Genomic DNA, 18,553 nt, shown 5'->3' with positions numbered 1-18,553 from the left:
AAGGAAGGATTATCAATATAATGATATCAGCTGCATGGCTCACTATCAATTATCATCCCAAAAATGCAAACTGATAGAACACTTTCTGTCTATAAACAACTGGTAAAGATACCCTGTATTTACATATATTATATTACATAAAGTAGTATGTTGCAAGGATATCAATCGAAAACTATCAACAAATGAAAAAAAAATATGCATATGAACAGTGTCCGTGGATGAAGTCGTGTCTCTCTTGAAAGAACAGGTAACTTTGCTAATGGTTTGCCACAGTGGCAGGCAGCCAATCAGACCTGATTTCCAGAAAAATTTGTTAGCCAATGATAGTTGAGGTTAAAGTCAGACCAGTTGGACCTGCCCACTACTGACAAAAAGAAAAGGTATTCGTGTGAGCAGAGCATAGAGATTTTTCCTTGTGCTCATGAGGGTTTAAAACAAACACACAATATCTGTTTCAACCTCACTCACTCTGACTGTCACTACGGTCTAAATAGGATTATAACCTTCTGCCTTTCCTCGAGACCTTATGTAAGCAAAATCATGCCCATGGCCCCGGAGGCAGAGCTTTCCGCACTATAAAAGTGGGTTGAACTTCTGGCTCATCCTCTTTACTTTACTTACCTTAGAGACCAGGTACAGGTAGGAAACCAATCTAATATTGTTTGTTCACCTTGACCTACGGCCAAGCATGGTGGTGGCCGTGTGATGGTGTGGGGATGCTTTGCTACTTCAGGGCCTGGGTAACATGCAGTACTCGAGGGAAAAATGGATTCTGCTCTCTACCAGAAAATCATAATGGAGAATGTCCGGTCTTCAGTCCATAAGTTGAAACTCAAGCGCAACTAGATTATGCAGCAAGACAATGATCAAAAGCATAGGAGTAAATCCTAGTCCTAGAAGCAAGTGAAAGTCTGATCTCCCATTTGAGTGCAGTTATTGCTACTAAAGGTAGCACAATCAGATTTTAAATTTAAGGGAGCAAATTAGCTTTTCACATCGGTGATAGATGTTGGATAACTTTTTTTGCTTCAATAAGATCAATTAATTAATTAAAACTCTATTGTGTGTTCAGTCAGGTTGCCTTTGTTTTCTGTTATATTTCGTTTTAAGATCTAAAACTATTTAGTATGAGATATACACAAAAACAGAAGGAATCAAATACATTTTCACGCCACTGTATTTGGCACATTTAACTCACTCGGCATTTTCTACAGTTATTTAAATTCTTTTCAGCACATCCTGGCATCTGAGTATTCTTTTCAAACCCCGTGCCTGCCCACCCTGTTTTCCCCAAGCCCACTGTTTAGTTTCTGGGCTCACCGCTGCTCTGTATGCAGAGTTTTTAAATGCGCCTCCAGTGCAGTAGGTGGCGGTGGCGCAGTACTTTCCTGTTTGTCAACCGATATGAAAAAGGGACGAAAGAGATGTTGACACAGAAGTAGTTTTCCAAGCTCATTTTTTATTTCATAAAACACACGAATTATACGTTTATTCTTTCTGTGTTAAAATGCTACCAGACTTGGAGAAATGCCCGAGGAGGTTATTAGTCTGTGAAAAATCCAGCTTCTTGAATGAAGCATCACGTCATGAAGCGCACGTGTCCAAACACAGCTTCAACTATAAGGTGAGCGAGAACACTTTGCTTTTAAAGCCGCTTAGCAACACTGAACAGTTCTTTCAGTTTGGTTTACATAATTCATGATTAAACGTTTTTTGCATGGAGGGGACATTCTTAGTGTAAAACTTAGGAATGAATAGAAATATTTCTAGAAAACCTACGATCTCTAAATAGAGCTGAGTAGTTTTAATACCACTGCACTGTTTGCACTGAGACATTAGAGTAAATTGTTGGAAATAATATCCATTAATTACCCATTAAATACATGTCTGATGTTACAGTTTAGCTATGTATAGAATATGCTAATTTAATTGATTTGCTTAATTTTATTGGTATGTTAATAGTATATTCCAGACTTGCTGCAGGTTTCTAAAATATTTTGAAGTATATAAAAATGGTATAAACTTAAGTTAACTTGTTAGTCTCAGTTCCAGTGTTTGATGATGATGATGATGATGGCTTTTTAGGGAGCGATCCACTTTACTCTTTAAAAGATTTTATGTAGGCCACAGTATTAATGGTATTTGTAATGGTGAGATAAGTAAAGTTGTGATTGTGTATGAATTCATTTAGAATATGAATTAACTTTAAGAATGGTAAAGAACAGTTACGTCATCATTCATTCAATCACCTAGTATTAGTAACCACTGCATCTTGGTCATGGTCGCGAAAGACCTGGAGCTTATCCCAGGAAAACTGGATGCAATGCAGGAATACGGCCTGGATTGGATACCCGTCCAGTTCAAGACTCCATTCACATACATTTGCACACTCATTAGCACCACTGACATGCTTTTGGGAAATGGGGGGGGGGGCTTGAACACGTGGAGGAAACCCACACAAACACGGTGGGATAACTTGCACTGAAACACCACACAAACAGTAACCTGAGGTCAGGATTGAAGTAGGGATCCTGAAACTGTGAGGTGCCAATGCTACCATGCACCTAAATCATCACGCGCAGTTAGAAATATTTAATCAAAAACGTAATCATCTCTGACTCCTTACTGGGGAATCACTGCAGTACTGATTCACTTCAACAGACTGTTTGTCCCAGACAACCAAACTCTTTGGTGCCAGCTGTTAATTAGATGTGGCTCTTTGACTCTTTGTATTTTTATGTATGAAAACAATGCCAGATTTGTTTGAGTACATTTTTCATGTGTTGTGAGCTTAAATATTTTTGATTTGCAGATTTCCTTACTGATACCTGAATGTGGAGTATTGCCTGCTGAGATAGCAAAAGTTATCAGTAATTTCAGTTCATATCACCTTGTTCGGGATCTACCAGTTTACAGATTCCTGGAAGAGGACATGCTTGAAATAATTAAGAAAGGTAAAGTTAAAGATTGTGTTCTTTTACCACAGTGTAAGTTGTTTTTGTTTCATTTTGGGTCTGTCCTGAAATGTTTTTTATTCTATTTTCACAGGCAGTTTTTATGCACTCTCGTACAAAACCAGGCTTGATGAAGACAATATTATTGCTGTTTTGAGCAGTAAGTATGATTAAACATATGTCTAGTCATTGTCTCAAAAGTACCTTGAAAAATTCAGGTTGGTATTTTGCATATTTTACTTGAGTGGAATTGATTTTTGAAAGTGATTTAAAGGTGCATTAGGTAATAAGAGGGGTGGCCAGTGGTGGCTCAGTGGTTAAAGGCTCTTGGTTGCTGATCAGAAGGTCAGGAGTTCAAGCCCCAGCACTGCCATTCTACCACTGTTGGGCCCTTGGGCAAGGCCCTTAATCCTCAATTGCTCAGATGTATAAATGAATCTAATAAATGTAAGTCGCTCTGGATAAGGCCGAATGCCGTAAATGTAATTTTAGTACATTTATATGAAGATTACATCTCTTAAATGTTATCTAGGTCATTTTGTCATTTGAATGAATTTTTTTTTAACTACTTGAGCTTAAAAAAAATGCCTTGAGCATAATACCCCCCACACCCCATACCCAATTCCCATTCATGTCTGCAAATTTTTGCCCTCAGGATGGTGGTGCATGAAGTGTCTATAAAATGAATGAGGCCCATCCAAACCCAAACAAGTATTCCGGACGTGGGGCCTGTACTATGAAGCTAGTTGAACAAACTCAGGGTTACGGGATTAGTTTCGAGTTGACAAAGCCAAACCAATCAGGCTTTATTGGTACCATGACGCTGGTTATCAACATACTCTGTCAACTCAGGCTTTGATCCTTCAGCTATGATCAGTCCACGAGCGCGTGCATATAAACTTGTGACTTCAGAACCGAACAACCAATAGCATTCAACTTGGTGGTGGTGGGGGGTGTGAGCAGGTGTGCATACTTCACTTCCAGTTGAAAAGCTAGAAAGTATTTTGTGGAAATATGAGGAATTTAAAACTACACTAACCACAAAAACCAACACCGTCATGGCTGCCAAAGCTCGGGAACGTTGCTGATTGTGTAAATGCGTAAGTAGGCTCACAATGAAAATAAACGGATTGAAAACTTATAGCCCCATCATATAATTTAATTTAATATAAATGTAAATTGTTTTAATTAAATGTTTCTCTGCGAAGTGCTCTTCTTACAGTTTGTGCTGGGGCATTTAATTAGTTGCGTCACTTTGTTCACAGCTGATTGGTCCAAGTTGGGTTTGCGTTCTCTTACCCAGAACATACCCTGCCCCAGAGCAGGTTAGCCATGGAGCGAGCCGAGCCACTTTCATGATACCTAAAACCCAGGGTTGGCACATACTAAACTGAAACTTACCTGGCTAGCCACCTAAACCAGCTTCATGGTACAGGTCCCTGAAGTCAGTTTTCCAGACATGTTTTCTCAGCCATATTTTCTTTACTCATGTCAGAATGAAAGATTGTTGATCAGAATGACAGAACTGTTGAAAGTTTACAACAATACAAAGAATTTTGTATGGCAAGTTTATATTACAATATGCTGACAATAGCTCACTAAATTTGTCTTAATCTACATATCCCAAAACGGATTTCACTTAGAATATATTATTGTTTGTTTTACCCACAGAAATTTTACACCCATACATACATCAAATAATTTTGTGCAATTATTTCTTAAAGGCTATACACATATGTATGTGACAAACACATTTTCCATAATAGTAACACGTTATGTGCAGTTAATGAAGCTGGTATGGAAGTATTAAAATGTTATTGATTTTATTTATTGAAAGTTATAGATAATTATTTTTTACGTATCCTGAAAGCATGAAAGTTACAAATAGGAAATATATATATATATATATATATATATATATATATATATATATATATATATATATATATATATATATATATATATATATATATATATATATATATATATATATATGTATATGTATAATATATAATATATATGTATAATATATAATATATATGTAAGATTCTTGACAATTTTGTCCTTCATGCCTGGCCATAAATGATGATCTAATATGGACAATACCAGATTTACCAAAATAGATTATGTAATTAAGTTTGACCCTTGGTGTTGGATGAGTGCACTATGTAATGATTCTTTTTTTTTTTCCTCGTAGGAAAGTTGATATTGTCTCTTGATAAGGACACATATGAGCAGCTTGGCATGGAGGGAAAACCATCTCTATACAATCACAGAAAGCCCATGAGATATGGTGAAAAGTTTTATCAGCATCTAACTAAATAAACTATCTCCAAAACAATCTAAATCTAACAGTTTAATATACATTTTTGTGTAATACGTTTCTGCACTTGCAGTTGTAACTGTGGACCTCACTGATAAATCTTTGGCTCCCGGTGCAAAGCGATACCAGCAAGTTCTGCTAAGTTTAAAAGAAAGAGTGCCGCTGAGAAGTGACTTTCTTTTAACGGATTGCCATTCAGGTTTGTATTGGAAGTCTTTGAATGATTCTTTTCATTTAAGAGATTTGTTATTGATTGTGATGAATAACTACAGTGCATCCAGAAAGTATTCACAGCGCTTCACTTTTTCCAAATTTTGTTATGTTACAGCCTTATTCCAAATGGATTAAATTCATTATTTTCCTAAAAATTCTACAAACAATACCCCATAATGACAACGTGAAAGAAGTTTGTTTGAAATCTTTGCAAATTTATTAAAAATAAAAAACAAAAAAAGCACATGTACATAAGTATTCACAGCCTTTGCTCAGTACTTTGTTGAAGAACCTTTGGCACCAATTACAGACTCAAGTCTTTTTGAGTATGATGCTACAAGCTTGGCACACTTATTTCTGGGCAGTTTCTCCCATTCTTCTTTGCAGGACTTCTCAAGCTCCATCAGGTTGGATGGGGAGCGTCGATGCACAGCCATTTTTAGATCTCTCCAGGGATGTTCAATCGGGTTCAAGTCTGGGCTCTGGCTCGGACACTCCAGGACATTCAGAGAGTTGTCCTGTTATCTCGGTTATCTTGGCTGTGTGCTTAGGGTCGTTGTCCTGTTGGAAGACGAACCTTCGCCCCAGTCTGAGGTCCAGAGTGCTCAGGAGCAGGTTTTCCTCAAGGATGTCTCTGTCCATTGCTGCATTCATCTTTCCCTCGATCTTGACTAGTCTCCCAGTTCTTGCCATTGAAATACATCCCCACAGCATGATGCTGCCACCACCATGCTTCACTGTAGGGATAGTATTGGCCAGGTGATGAGTGGTGCCTGGATTCCTCCAGACATGACGCTTGCCATTCAGGTCAAAGAGTTCAATCTTTTGTTTCTCATGGTCTGAGAGTCCTTCAGATGCCTTTTGGCAAACACCAGGGGGGCTGTCATGTGCCTTTTACCGAGGAGTGGCTTCCTTCTGGCCACTCTTCCATACAGGCCTGATTGTTGGAGTGCTGCAGAGATGGTTGTTCTTCTGGAAGTTTCTCCTCTCTCCACAGAGACACAGAGGAGCTCTGTCAGAGTGACCATCAGGTTTTTCTTCACCTCCCTGACTAAGGCCCTTCTCCCCCGATCGCTCAGTTTGGCCGGGGGCGGCCAGCTCTAGGAAGCGTCTTGCTTGTTCCAAACTTCTTCCATTTACAGATGATGGAGACCACTGTGCTCATTGGGACCTTCAATGCTGCAGAAGTGTTTCTGAACCCTTCACCAGATCTCTGCCTCGATACAATCCTGTCTCGGAGGTCTACAGACAATTCCTTGGACTTCATGGCTTGGTTTGTGCTCTGAGATGCATTGTTAACTGTGGGACCTTATATAGACAGGCGTGTGCCTTTCCAACTCATGTCCAATCATCTGAATTTACCACATGTGGACTCCAATCAAATTGTAGAAACATCTCAAGGATGATCAGTGGAAACAGGATGCACCTGAGCTCAATTTTCAGTGTCGTCGTAAAGGCTGTGAATACTTATGTACATGTGCTTTATTTTTTATTTTTATTTTTAATAAGGCTGTAACATAACAAAATGTGGAAAAAAGTGAAGTGCTGTGAATACTTTCCGGATGCACTGTACATATTTCCCCTTTTAGTGGGGTGTCTGCAGGTCCTTAAAAAGTCTTAAGATGTCTTACATTCCTTAATGTAAAAATAAAGCCTTAATTAGCATTAAAATGTCTTGAATTCGTGTTTCAAAGGTCTTAAAAATACAACCAAACCGACACAGTAAAGAAGATTTAGATTTTATTTTGTCTCGTTGCTGTTTGACATGGTAAACCCGTGTCTCTGTGTTGCACTCTCTGTGTGCGGCTCATTAGTGTTTTAGAGCGGCTCAGTTTACAGTAAACGCCGCTCCACACCTTCATTTCTGTCTGTGCTGTAAGTTTGAGTCGCTTATAAAATGCATTTAGACACAAACACACACCAGATCTACTTTGGTTTTATGTTAACGTAAAATATTTTTGTAGGCAGAGGTTTACAGCATTTCACCTGATTGGTAATGAGAAGTGAATTTTAAAAAACTGTTGCCAACTAAAAGGTCTTCCTGTTTTCTGCCAAAATAAAAGCCACAGGGTCTAACGCATAAGTGAATTTAAATCAGAAATATATTACTATTGTTATTACTATTTGTACCCCCAAATAAAAATTTAGTATTTTTATTATAAGTATTATTCAGTGCATTTTAACACTGCTTGTTACATTACACTGGCATTAACACTGCTGTGAGGGGGTTTTGTAATACAGCTCCTGAGGGAGTGATGGTAAATTTGACATCTTTTTCTCTTCTGACTGCCATAATCCATCTCTATTTTTTTCCCTCTCTTGGAAAGTCATGAAAAGGAAATACTGGATTTTTTTTTTTCTTTCATTGTTGGAGCAAATGGTAATACAAACAGTATATTTGCTCTGCTCTCCCATATACCTCATTTTACCCTGCTATTGTTTTCTTAAACCCAGAAATGGATGTATATACACAAACACAATCTATTACAGTTGATGTATCATGTAGTATGATTGAAGTGACATGCAGGTCTTCAATTTTTTTTTTTAATATGGTATTAAAATGTATTAAATTGGAACTACTGATACCTGCCGATACCCTCTTTTAGTGGTATTTTCAGTTCTGTTCACACTTTTCTTTGAAATGAAGACAGTTACTAAAGCAACAAGTGTTACAATTTTGTGAAGTAAGCCATCTAATTTTTTTTCAATTAGTATCATCTTGTCAACATGTCATCTTGTAAATTATCCATTTAATGATGTCCTCAGAACAATAGAGATTTTGACCTACGGGTTAAACTGACGTAGATTTTGATAAAAATATTCACCAATTTGCTACACCTTCCATTCAACCTCCAGATGAGATTTCATTTACAATCTTGCCTACATTCAGTTAGGATATAAATTTATTATTATTATTATTATTATTATTTTAATTCCACATTCACATCACTAAGACTTTTTTCAGACTCACTTTAGGATTTAATCTGTTGACCTTCTCTTATGAAAGAAGATTTATGCTTTTGTTTTGCTTTGTTGCCTATTGTATGATGTAGTACATGAAATTTGTTTAAAAGATGACTGACTGGTATTAAATGCAACAGTTGAACTACTGGCACAAATATATAGGAATAAGAATTTCATGTCTAATCATCTGACTTTTTTGTGGCCTTGGTAAAAGTTGGTTTGTGCTTACTTGTCCCTTAGTTCTCCTCAGAACTTGAGATTGAAGTGTATATATTTTAAATTATTTTAATTGCTATAAATCACTTTCTGTACATGTTTATTTAAGATTGTCTTGTACAGGACTACTTAATGTCCACAGAGTAACTAACATAAACAAAATGCCTGTTTTCTTTCCTGCCTGCAAGTTGTAGAAGCTCCATCTTAAGACCCAGCATAGAACACACTTTTCTACAGTTTGCATTTAATTTAGTTTAGAATTTTAGTAATGCTTTTATTTGTTCCTTGTTACATTTGTGACTTTTTAATTTTGTTTATTTGTTTTTCTTCCATTTTTCTCCCAAATTTAGTAATTGTCATTTCCCTCCCACTAGCTAGTTCTCCCCCATTGCACAACAGCTAGCAGGTGTTTCCTCTGAGACGCATGAAGCAAACCATTGCATCTTTTCAAACTGCTGTTCCTGCTTTCTCACGAACAAACTGTGAGGAAAGTGCCAACTACCCTTTCCTGTATACATGAGCTCACAGACACTGTGATCGGTTAGTGACTCTCTGATTAACAGGGGAGAGAGTAATTCCATTTCCCCTATCCAGAGATCATGGGAAATTTTGCTCTCTCCATAGTTGGCTGTCTCTCATCATGATTTGAGCTTGTGATCTCCCAATGATCATGCAAAGGCTTTATTTTATTTCAATATTTACATGTGGTGCAGAACGTAATGTTGCAGCTTCACAGCTCCCGGTCCTCCATGCGAATGTGAGCTCAAATTGCCATCTGTGTGAAGTTTCACATATTCTTCCTGTGTCTGCGTGGGTGTTTTTTAGGGTTCTTTGTTTTTCTAACACTGCTCAAAAACATGCTAGTCAGTGGATTCGTGGTCTCTTGGTGGTTAAGACGTTGGACTACCGGTTATTAGGTCATGAGTTCAAATCCCAGCAGTTTAATACAGTGTTTTCCTGGTGTGTGCTAATCTGTGTCATTCTCATTCTCAGACCGAGATGGACATCTGAAGGTTCTCCTGTCTCAATACACATACGAGAAGTGTAGGCCTACTCTTAGTACCCACAATCTGAGAGATCTGTTGTGCCCATCACTTCAGTCTTCAGATCTTCAGGGAAAGAGACTTTCATGCACCCCAGAGCACTTCCTGGAGTGGCTGGGGGCAGTGAACCTAAATATAAGTTGGTGAGTATTCAATGGAATTATTTGTTGGATATGGCATGCCTTCCATTGGGCAGATGGTGTTATTAATGTTGTTTCAGTGAAAACTCAGCTGCAAGTTTCCTATCCACATATGCATGTCCGGAGCCATGCAGTTCTGTGAGCCAGGTACTGCTTTGCACAGTAACTGGACTCATCCCTCCTGAAGACATCTCTTCACTATTACAAGAGCTTAGGTAAATTCACTTGCTTTAGCAGTTAATTTCTCTGTTGTGTCTTTTGGTATCTAAAAGAATCATGCAACAAACTATCTTTAGTGAATAAAAACAATGACGTGAAACAATATGCTTCTCTCTCTTCATCCAGAAGTTATTTTGATGCGCCAAAGTTTACAGACTGGGTCTCCCTCACTGTGCATGGCTTTGTGGATAGTCCTGTGTGCTGGGGAACAACGGAACATGGCTTCCTCAAGGGGGGAGAAAACTTCTACAATTTTGTTTGCTTCAAGAACCAGGATTACTGGTTGCACATGGCCACTGGTGCACATGATGGCTGCCCCCCTTGATGAACTTGATGAACCAGACGTTATCATTTTGCTATTTCACATTTCTGAGCTATTGAAATTATGTCCTTGAGACCTTTTTATATGAATGGAATTGAGATTTTTGTTATATATTATGTATTCTATTTTATCTTGATTATAACAATAATAGATAGCAAGATAATAGTAAAATCTAGCTAACAGAACACATTATTGATGATAAAAACATGTTAAGTTCTTTTGAAAAGTATTAAATTCAGTGCAATACTGCAAACTAAAAGGTTTATTTGTCTCATGGTTTGAACAATGTTATTTGTATAAGTGCAATACTGGTTTACAGGCCATTCACATTGCAGCATATTAAGCATTTATAATCCCCCTTCTCTTTCAGATTATTGTACAGTGAGGGGAAAAAAGTATTTGATCCCCTGCTGATTTTGTACGTTTGCCCACTGACAAAGAAATGATCATTCTATAATTTTAATGGTAGATTTATTTGAACAGTGAGAGACAGAATAACAACAAGAAAATCCAGAAAAATGTATGTCAAAAATGTTATAAATTGATTTGCATTTTAATGAGGGAAATAAGTATTTGACCCCCTCTCAATCAGAAAGATTTCTGGCTCCCAGGTGTCTTTTATACAGGTAACGAGCTGAGATTAGGAGCACACTCTTAAAGGGAGTGCTCCCAATCTCAGCTTGTTACCTGTATAAAAGACACCTGTCCACAGAAGCAATCAATCAATCAGATTCCAAACTCTCCACCATGGCCAAGACCAAAGAGCTCTCCAAGGATGTCAGGGACAAGATTGTAGACCTGCACAAGTCTGGAATGGGCTACAAGACCATTGCCAAGCAGCTTGGTGAGAAGATGACAACAGTTGGTGCAATTATTCGTAAATGGAAGAAACACAAAAGAACTGTCAATCTCCCTCGGCCTGGGGCTCCATGCAAGATCTCACCTCGTGGAGTTGCAGTGATCATGAGAACAGTGAAGAATCAACCAGAACTACACGGGAGGATCTTGTCAATGATCTCAAGGCAGCTGGGACCATAGTCACCAAGAAAACAATTGGTAACACACTACACCATGAAGGACTGAAATCCTGCAGCGCCCACAAGGTCCCCCTGCTCAAGAAAGCACATATACATGCCCGTCTGAAGTTTGCCAATGAACATCTGAATGATTCAGAGGACAACTGGGTGAAAGTGTTGTGGTCAGATGAGACCAAAATGGAGCTCTTTGGCATCAACTCAACTCGCCGTGTTTGGAGGAGGAGGAATGCTGCCTATGACCCCAAGAACACCATCCCCACCGTCAAACATGGAGGTGGAAACATTATGCTTTGGGGGTGTTTTTCTGCTAAGGGGACAGGACAACTTCACCGCATCAAAGGGACGATGGACGGGGCCATGTACCGTCAAATCTTGGGTGAGAACCTTCTTCCCTCAGCCAGGGCATTGAAAATGGGTTGTGGATGGGTATTCTAGCATGACAATGACCCAAAACACACGGCCAAGGCAACAAAGGAGTGGCTCAAGAAGAAGCACATTAAGGTCCTGGAGTGGCCTAGCCAGTCTCCAGACCTTAATCCCATAGAAAATCTGTGGAGGGAGCTGAAGATCCGAGTTGCTAAACGTCAGCCTCGAAACCTTAATGACTTGGAGAAGATCTGCAAAGAGGAGTGGGACAAAATCCCTCCTGAGATGTGTGCAAACCTGGTGGCCAACTACAAGAAAAATCTGACCTCTGTGATTGCCAACAAGGGTTTTGCCACCAAGTACTAAGTCATGTTTTGCAGAGGGGTCAAATACTTATTTCCCTCATTAAAATGCAAATCAATTTATAACATTTTTGACATGTGTTTTTCTGGATTTTTTTTTTTGTTCTTCTGTCTTTCACTGTTTAAATAAATCTACCATTAAAATTATAGAATGATCATTTCTTTGTCAGTGGGCAAACGTACACAATCAGCAGGGCATCAAATACTTTTTTCCCTCACTGTATGAGCAATGCAAAGCAGGCAGTGAGAGCTGGGAAAAGGTTTCATGTTTCAACATTATGCAAACAAAAAGCAAATATTACCCAGTGATGGGCATGCCACCTTCTTGCTGTGTGTCATGCTCAGAGACAAGCCACATGATTAAACCAGAGCAGTACAAGATAGAAGGGAAATTTAATAAAGGTAGGATGGGGTTTTCTGTCTGCATTCTCTATAAACTCTACATGCCTCTGAAATAGTTAAAAAAAAAAAAAAAAAAAAAAAGGAATGAAAGAGGATGAAGCACAGGGAACGTTTTAAATGTGATGGATAATATCACTAAGTTCTGCAAAGCAGAAACTATTTGTCTTCCTTGTTCAGACTTTTGGAGAACTCTTGTTCAGGGTTTTGGAGATGTCTGATTTCTTAAATCACTTGGTAAAATGAATGAACTATAATAGCATTCCCCTACACACAGCCGTTCATAGTTTTCACCTAGTTCCAGAATGAAGGGTTGTGTAAGTGTTTAGTACAGAATACTTGGAGCATTTAAGAGCACTAGGTCAAGTAGGGAAAATACTACCTGAAGTAAGAACCAAACTGATCACTATCACACAGCACAGGTTTGATCTTTCTTAATCAGTTTCACTGGTCACCAGTCTCTTGTCACATTCAATATAAGCTTACTTTCATGTCCTTACTTTCACAGTCTTCAGGGTCTTCACTGCTCTGTTCTCTTTGTCGTATGGGACTGTGAAAGCTTCCACGGCAGTTGTCAGCTGGCTCATCAACAAATCACACAAAGTTCATTGTGATGACGCCAATTATTTGATATTGGTTTATAACTGACAACGTTTGTGTGCAATGTAGAAAATGTGTCATTAAAATTTACTCAAGCAAATGTGGGCTTAATGTGGAGAAAAGGAAAAAAATGTTACTATTATTTTATGAGTATGACCTCTGCTTAAGGCCTACCAAGGTGTCATGCCTCTGGTCAGTGTGCTGGTGCTAATGTTTGTATTGCTGTCCATGGTGCTGTTCAGAGCTTGGGTGAGGCAGTGCTTCAATTTGAGGTCCAGCATCACAGTATATAATTTTTTATTCCATTTCATATACAGTTATTTGTTTTGTAATATTAGAGAAAATCAATTCTATTCAGAAACAATTCTATAGAGCACTGCCATAGAAGATTGGTTGATACCATTTGTTTGCTGTTGCTGCAACAGTTATGACAAAAATATAAAAGTATAGACTGATATTTAACACACTAAATATGAAAATACTGAGTAATGAGAAATTCTAGTCAGCTAGGTCCACAAGCGGATCACACCTAAGACAAATTCAGTTCTCTCACGTTTGGCTGGAGGCCAGGCTGGACAGCTAATATTGCTGTGGGATACTGGTGACCACTCATTCAAGCTTTATGTATGTCAAATGTCACCTGAACATCACACCCATATGTGGTTCCCCAAACTGTTGCCACACAGTTGGAAGCAAACAATTGTGTAGGATGTCTATGTATGCTGTAACTTTACAATTTCCCTTCACTGGAATGAAGAAGCCCAGCCCTGTTCCATCTTAACAATCCCCCTGTGCACAAAGAATGGTCCATGGAGACATGATTTAACAAGGTTGATTGGAAGAACTCAAGTTCTCAGGTTCTTTTGAGTTTATTCCAAAGGTGTTCAGTGGGGTTGAGGTCAGGGCTCTATGAAGGCCACTCAAGTTCTTCCATTCTTCCTAGACAAACCATGTCTTTATGGACCAAGCTTAGTTACAGTGGAGGGAAATTGTAATACAAAAACATTCTATATGATTATGTGCTTCAAACTTTGCCTTTAGGGAAGAACCACATATAGGTGTGATAGTAAGGTATCCACAGTTATAATTAACAAAATGCCAAGATTTCCATTATTAATCAATATTCATATATGACTAAGCTGACTGTTAAAATAGACACTTCATTTTATAATTTCATCTGTACATTATTGTACAAGCATTAGTTAAAGTATTTATGCACTGTATGTTTTTGTGGCATACTATTGTAAAATATTACCAATATGTATAGTGGTCTGGAAAAAGCCCTTTGGGTGTTACAGTGGATGAATTCTGTCAAACCGTTAAAAAAATAATAATAATTTAAAAAAGCTGAAAAATTGTGTCCTTTCCCAAAATAGTTGGGAATATTAATATAATATTAATATGGTTTCTTAAAGTTGACGACTCAAAATATATTATAATTAATATATTTTGAGTCCTCAACTTTAAGAAACCATATATATATATATATATATATATGTGTGTGTGTGTGTGTGTATATGTATATGTATGTATATATATATATATGTATATATTATGGGGCACACGGTGGCTTAGTGGTTAGCACGTTTGCCTCACACCTCCAGGGTCGTGGCCCTGTGTGTGTGGAGTTTGCATGTTCTCCCTGTGCTGCAGGGGTTTCCTCCGGGTACTCCAGTTTCCTCCACCAATCCAAAGACATGCATGGTAGGCTGATTGGCATGTCCAAAGTGTCCGTAGTGTATGAATGGGTGTGTGAAGGTGTGTATGTGTTTGTGTGCCCTGCGATGGATTGGCACCCTGTCCAAGGTGTACCCCGCCTTGTGCCCGATGCTCCCTGGGATAGGCTCCAGGTTTCCCCATGACCCTGAAAAGGATTAAGTGGTATAGAAGATGGATGGATATATATATTATGACAATGTGAAAATGCTTTGTATTTACATTTTAACCTTGTCTTTGCTGTCTTCCTCCGAGGATCATGTTGGGTAACTTTTTATCAGGTGTTTTAAGCATGTGCAAAACGGACATAATCCTAATCAATTCATCTTGTAATCTGATACTATCTGTCATGCACCTCTACCACTGTGATGCTAAAATTAAATCTTTAAATGTCTAGACTTTAAAATGCCATAACCAGGTTACATTCTTGAATCAGAAGATGTGCATTATTTTTGTATACCTTAATGGCTCATACAGTAGTTCTGGCTTTAATAATAGGTTTATATTAGTTAATGAGATCATTCTAAAATGTTATTGTTTCTCTAGTAACCGCTCATACAAAGAGACTTGTATGATGGACGTTCCACATAGTCTAAGACTAATTTTAAAAAAAAAACATATTAAATAAACATTTTGCTTAACAAAGAAAAACATATATAGTTGACATGGTGACAGTTTTTGTTGGAAGATGTATATTTAACATTTATAGAAGGAGTCTCAAGTATTCGCACTTTGTAACAGTCACAGTGTTTTTCAGAGTTTCCCAGCACCAGAAAGTCTTCAGGATAGAGGAATTTACACTTTCTGGTTTCTTAGTAAAGTCACAAGTTTTAAAAAATTTTGAGAGAGTTTATTATCATTAATAAATGAAACATTGCAATCATTGGCGAATTGCTTTGGTATAAATGGAATAACACTTCAGACCATGTGGTTATATGAAATTAATCCACTTTTGGCTATATCACACCACCTCAGCATGGATAAGGAAGGAATAACTTTAACTGTGGTTGGGATATGTGCAAAAGACGAACATATTTCAGTTCAGGAACTCCTGTAATTTTTAGAACTCTATACATTAGTAGAAAATGTTCATCTTGATATTCCATCTGTATATAGTTTCTGAACCCACTTAAAAGTAAATGGAAACTTGGTCAAATAATCTGCTAATCCATTGTTAATTAAATGTTATACCGTAGTGAAAATGCAAAAAAGCACCATGCTATCATGCAAAGTGCATGTTGTCATATTTTTAAAAGAGCTGTAGAAATACAGGGCCAATAGAGGGCAGTACATTTCCATGATGATATTCCCAGCTGGCATATCATCATGGACACCCAGAATCATGGAAGAATCCTTGCAATTAAATAAATTTTCATCTTGATGTTATGATAAGTGGGAGATTGCTTCTTGCAAAAGTACTTCAGAAATTTAGCTACCTGAATCTGTTGAAAGTGTGGACGTGGAAGTGAGAATCTTGATTTACCTACATAAGGAGCAAATCTGGATTAAAAGGTTTTACTTACACCTCTGAATACCATTTATTGCTATAAGACCTCCAAAGCTAGTTTATTAATGTGGACGTGTACTGTGAAATAAATTACAGCCCTTCCCAGAAACACCTTTAAACTATGTTGGATAGGCTTGAGTTTTGGCTACCACTGGGGAAATATTGACTTACTACACATTAATATGGTAAGTTAGCCAGAAAAGGAAGCAGAGGACATCTGCACTGTGCTGAAATCTCTCTTCTTCCAATGCTCTAAGGAGTTTACCCCAAGACTTATCCAATAAAAAATAATTTTACCATGAAAAGTACTTTTTGGGCAATGTTAATTGGGAACATTAAATGAACGCAAATCATTCATTCTGTTTAAGCACACTCACTTAAGGCAAGCATGATGTCAACATCCAAGAATGATGCATCAGGATTCAAGTTAAAGGCATGTATATACCAAGCTACAATTGAATCAATCAACAGCAAAAGGCTGGAATACGGCTTTCTTCCACATAGTGAAACAGCTTCAAGTCACATACTGTCTGAGTTTATTCTGAATCATTGGACTGTTCAAAATAAATAATCTACATTTCATGCCATTGCCTGGGCACTGCCATTAATGTTTGTAGTTGGGTACCATAAATACATCCATAGCCAAATACCATACCATAAAACTTCCCTCACACAGCTGAAGGAAAAAAATTGCTGGCAAACACCATAAAATCATATACAGTCCCCAGTGAAACTATGGGAATGACAAGGCCAAATAATTTTGCTGTAGACTGAAGACATTTGGGTTTGAGATCAAAATATGAATATGGGAAGAGAGTTTAGAATTTTAGCTTTTATTTCCTAATATTTACATGCAGATTTGTTAATTGACATAGAACATAGCACTTTTTTTATGTCAGACCACCCAATTTGTAAGTGAGTACAAATATTGGAACGTGTGACTGACAGCTGTTTCTTGTTACCCAGGTGTGTCCTGTTAGATTGATTGTTTAAACAATAAATAGCTCTGAACATCTACTCTTGGTTTTAGCCTTCAGTTTTACCTGTGAATATTGCATTTGTTGTTCAGAGAGCTGTCTATGTTAGAAAAGCAAGCCAATTTGAAGTTGAGAAAAGAGGGAAAATCAATCAGAGGCATTGGGCATAGCCAATACAACAATGTCCTGAAAAAAAAATAAATAAATAAAAAAAACAGGTGACACTGAATGGGTTAGGCAAGGAAAACAACAACAGCTGATGAAAGAAGCATTGTGAGAGCTGTGAAGAAAGACCCCAAAATAACATTTATTGACATCACCAACAACATCCATAGGGCAAGAGTGAATGTATCACAATCCATTGTTTGAAGAAGACTTTGAGAGTAGAGATATAGAGGCCAAACCACAAGATGCAAAGCACTCATCAGCAGTAAGAATCTGAAAGCCAGATTGGAATTTGCAAAGAAATACAGAGATGAGCAACAAAATTTCTGGAACCAAGATTAACTTCTACCAAAGTGATGAAAAAGCCAAAGTGTGGAGAAAGAAAGGATCTGCTCATGATCTAAAACATATAACCTCATCTGTGAAACATGGTGGAACAGTCTCACTAATCTTTATTGATGATGTAACTCATGATGGTAGCAGCATAATTCATTCACAGAATGAAGTCTACTAGAACATTTTGTTTGCCAGTTTACACAGGAATACATGCAAATTAATTGAGACGAACTTTATCATGCAGCAAGATAATGATCCAAAACACACTGCCAACTCAGCATAGCACTATATCAGGGGAAACAGTGGGAGATTTTAGACTGGACAAGTCAATCACCAAACCTTAACCCAATGGAGCATGCATTTCATCTCCTGGAGAGTGAAGGGAGAAACCACCCGAAACAAACAATAACTGAAAAAGGCTGCAGTAAACGCCTGTAAAAGAATAAAAAAAATAAGAAATAAACAGTTTGTGGATGTCAGTGAGTCACAGGTTTGACGCAGTTACTGCAAGCAAGGTATATGCAACCAAATATTAAGTGTTATTTGCTTTTACTTACTTCAAGTCATATATGTTACTATACTTTTGCTTGCCTAAAAATTGGGTGGTCTGATACAAAAGGTTCTATGTTTTTTGTCGTTTAACACATGTAGATAAATACCAGGAAATAAAAGCTGAAATCCTAAACTCTTGTCT

General features: G+C 37.7%; 1 protein-coding gene across 1 annotated transcript; it reads left to right on the top strand.

Moving 5' to 3' along the window:
• Nucleotides 1-1,370: 1,370 nt before the first annotated feature.
• rpp40 (ribonuclease P/MRP 40 subunit) lies at nucleotides 1,371-10,653 on the top strand. Its single transcript, XM_017495009.3, has 8 exons — nucleotides 1,371-1,624; nucleotides 2,813-2,954; nucleotides 3,049-3,114; nucleotides 5,152-5,247; nucleotides 5,351-5,476; nucleotides 9,664-9,856; nucleotides 9,934-10,068; nucleotides 10,199-10,653. The coding sequence occupies exons 1-8, from the start codon at nucleotides 1,508-1,510 to the stop codon at nucleotides 10,395-10,397; spliced, it is 1,074 nt and encodes a 357-aa protein (XP_017350498.1). The 5' UTR covers nucleotides 1,371-1,507; the 3' UTR covers nucleotides 10,398-10,653.
• The last annotated feature ends 7,900 nt before the right edge of the window (nucleotides 10,654-18,553 follow it).

Source organism: Ictalurus punctatus, chromosome 20, assembly GCF_001660625.3.
Source record: "Ictalurus punctatus breed USDA103 chromosome 20, Coco_2.0, whole genome shotgun sequence".
In the NCBI taxonomy this organism is placed as follows: Eukaryota; Metazoa; Chordata; class Actinopteri; order Siluriformes; family Ictaluridae; genus Ictalurus; species Ictalurus punctatus.
Note: the sequence above shows the minus strand (reverse complement) of the source record. Positions and strands in the feature narration are given on the sequence as shown.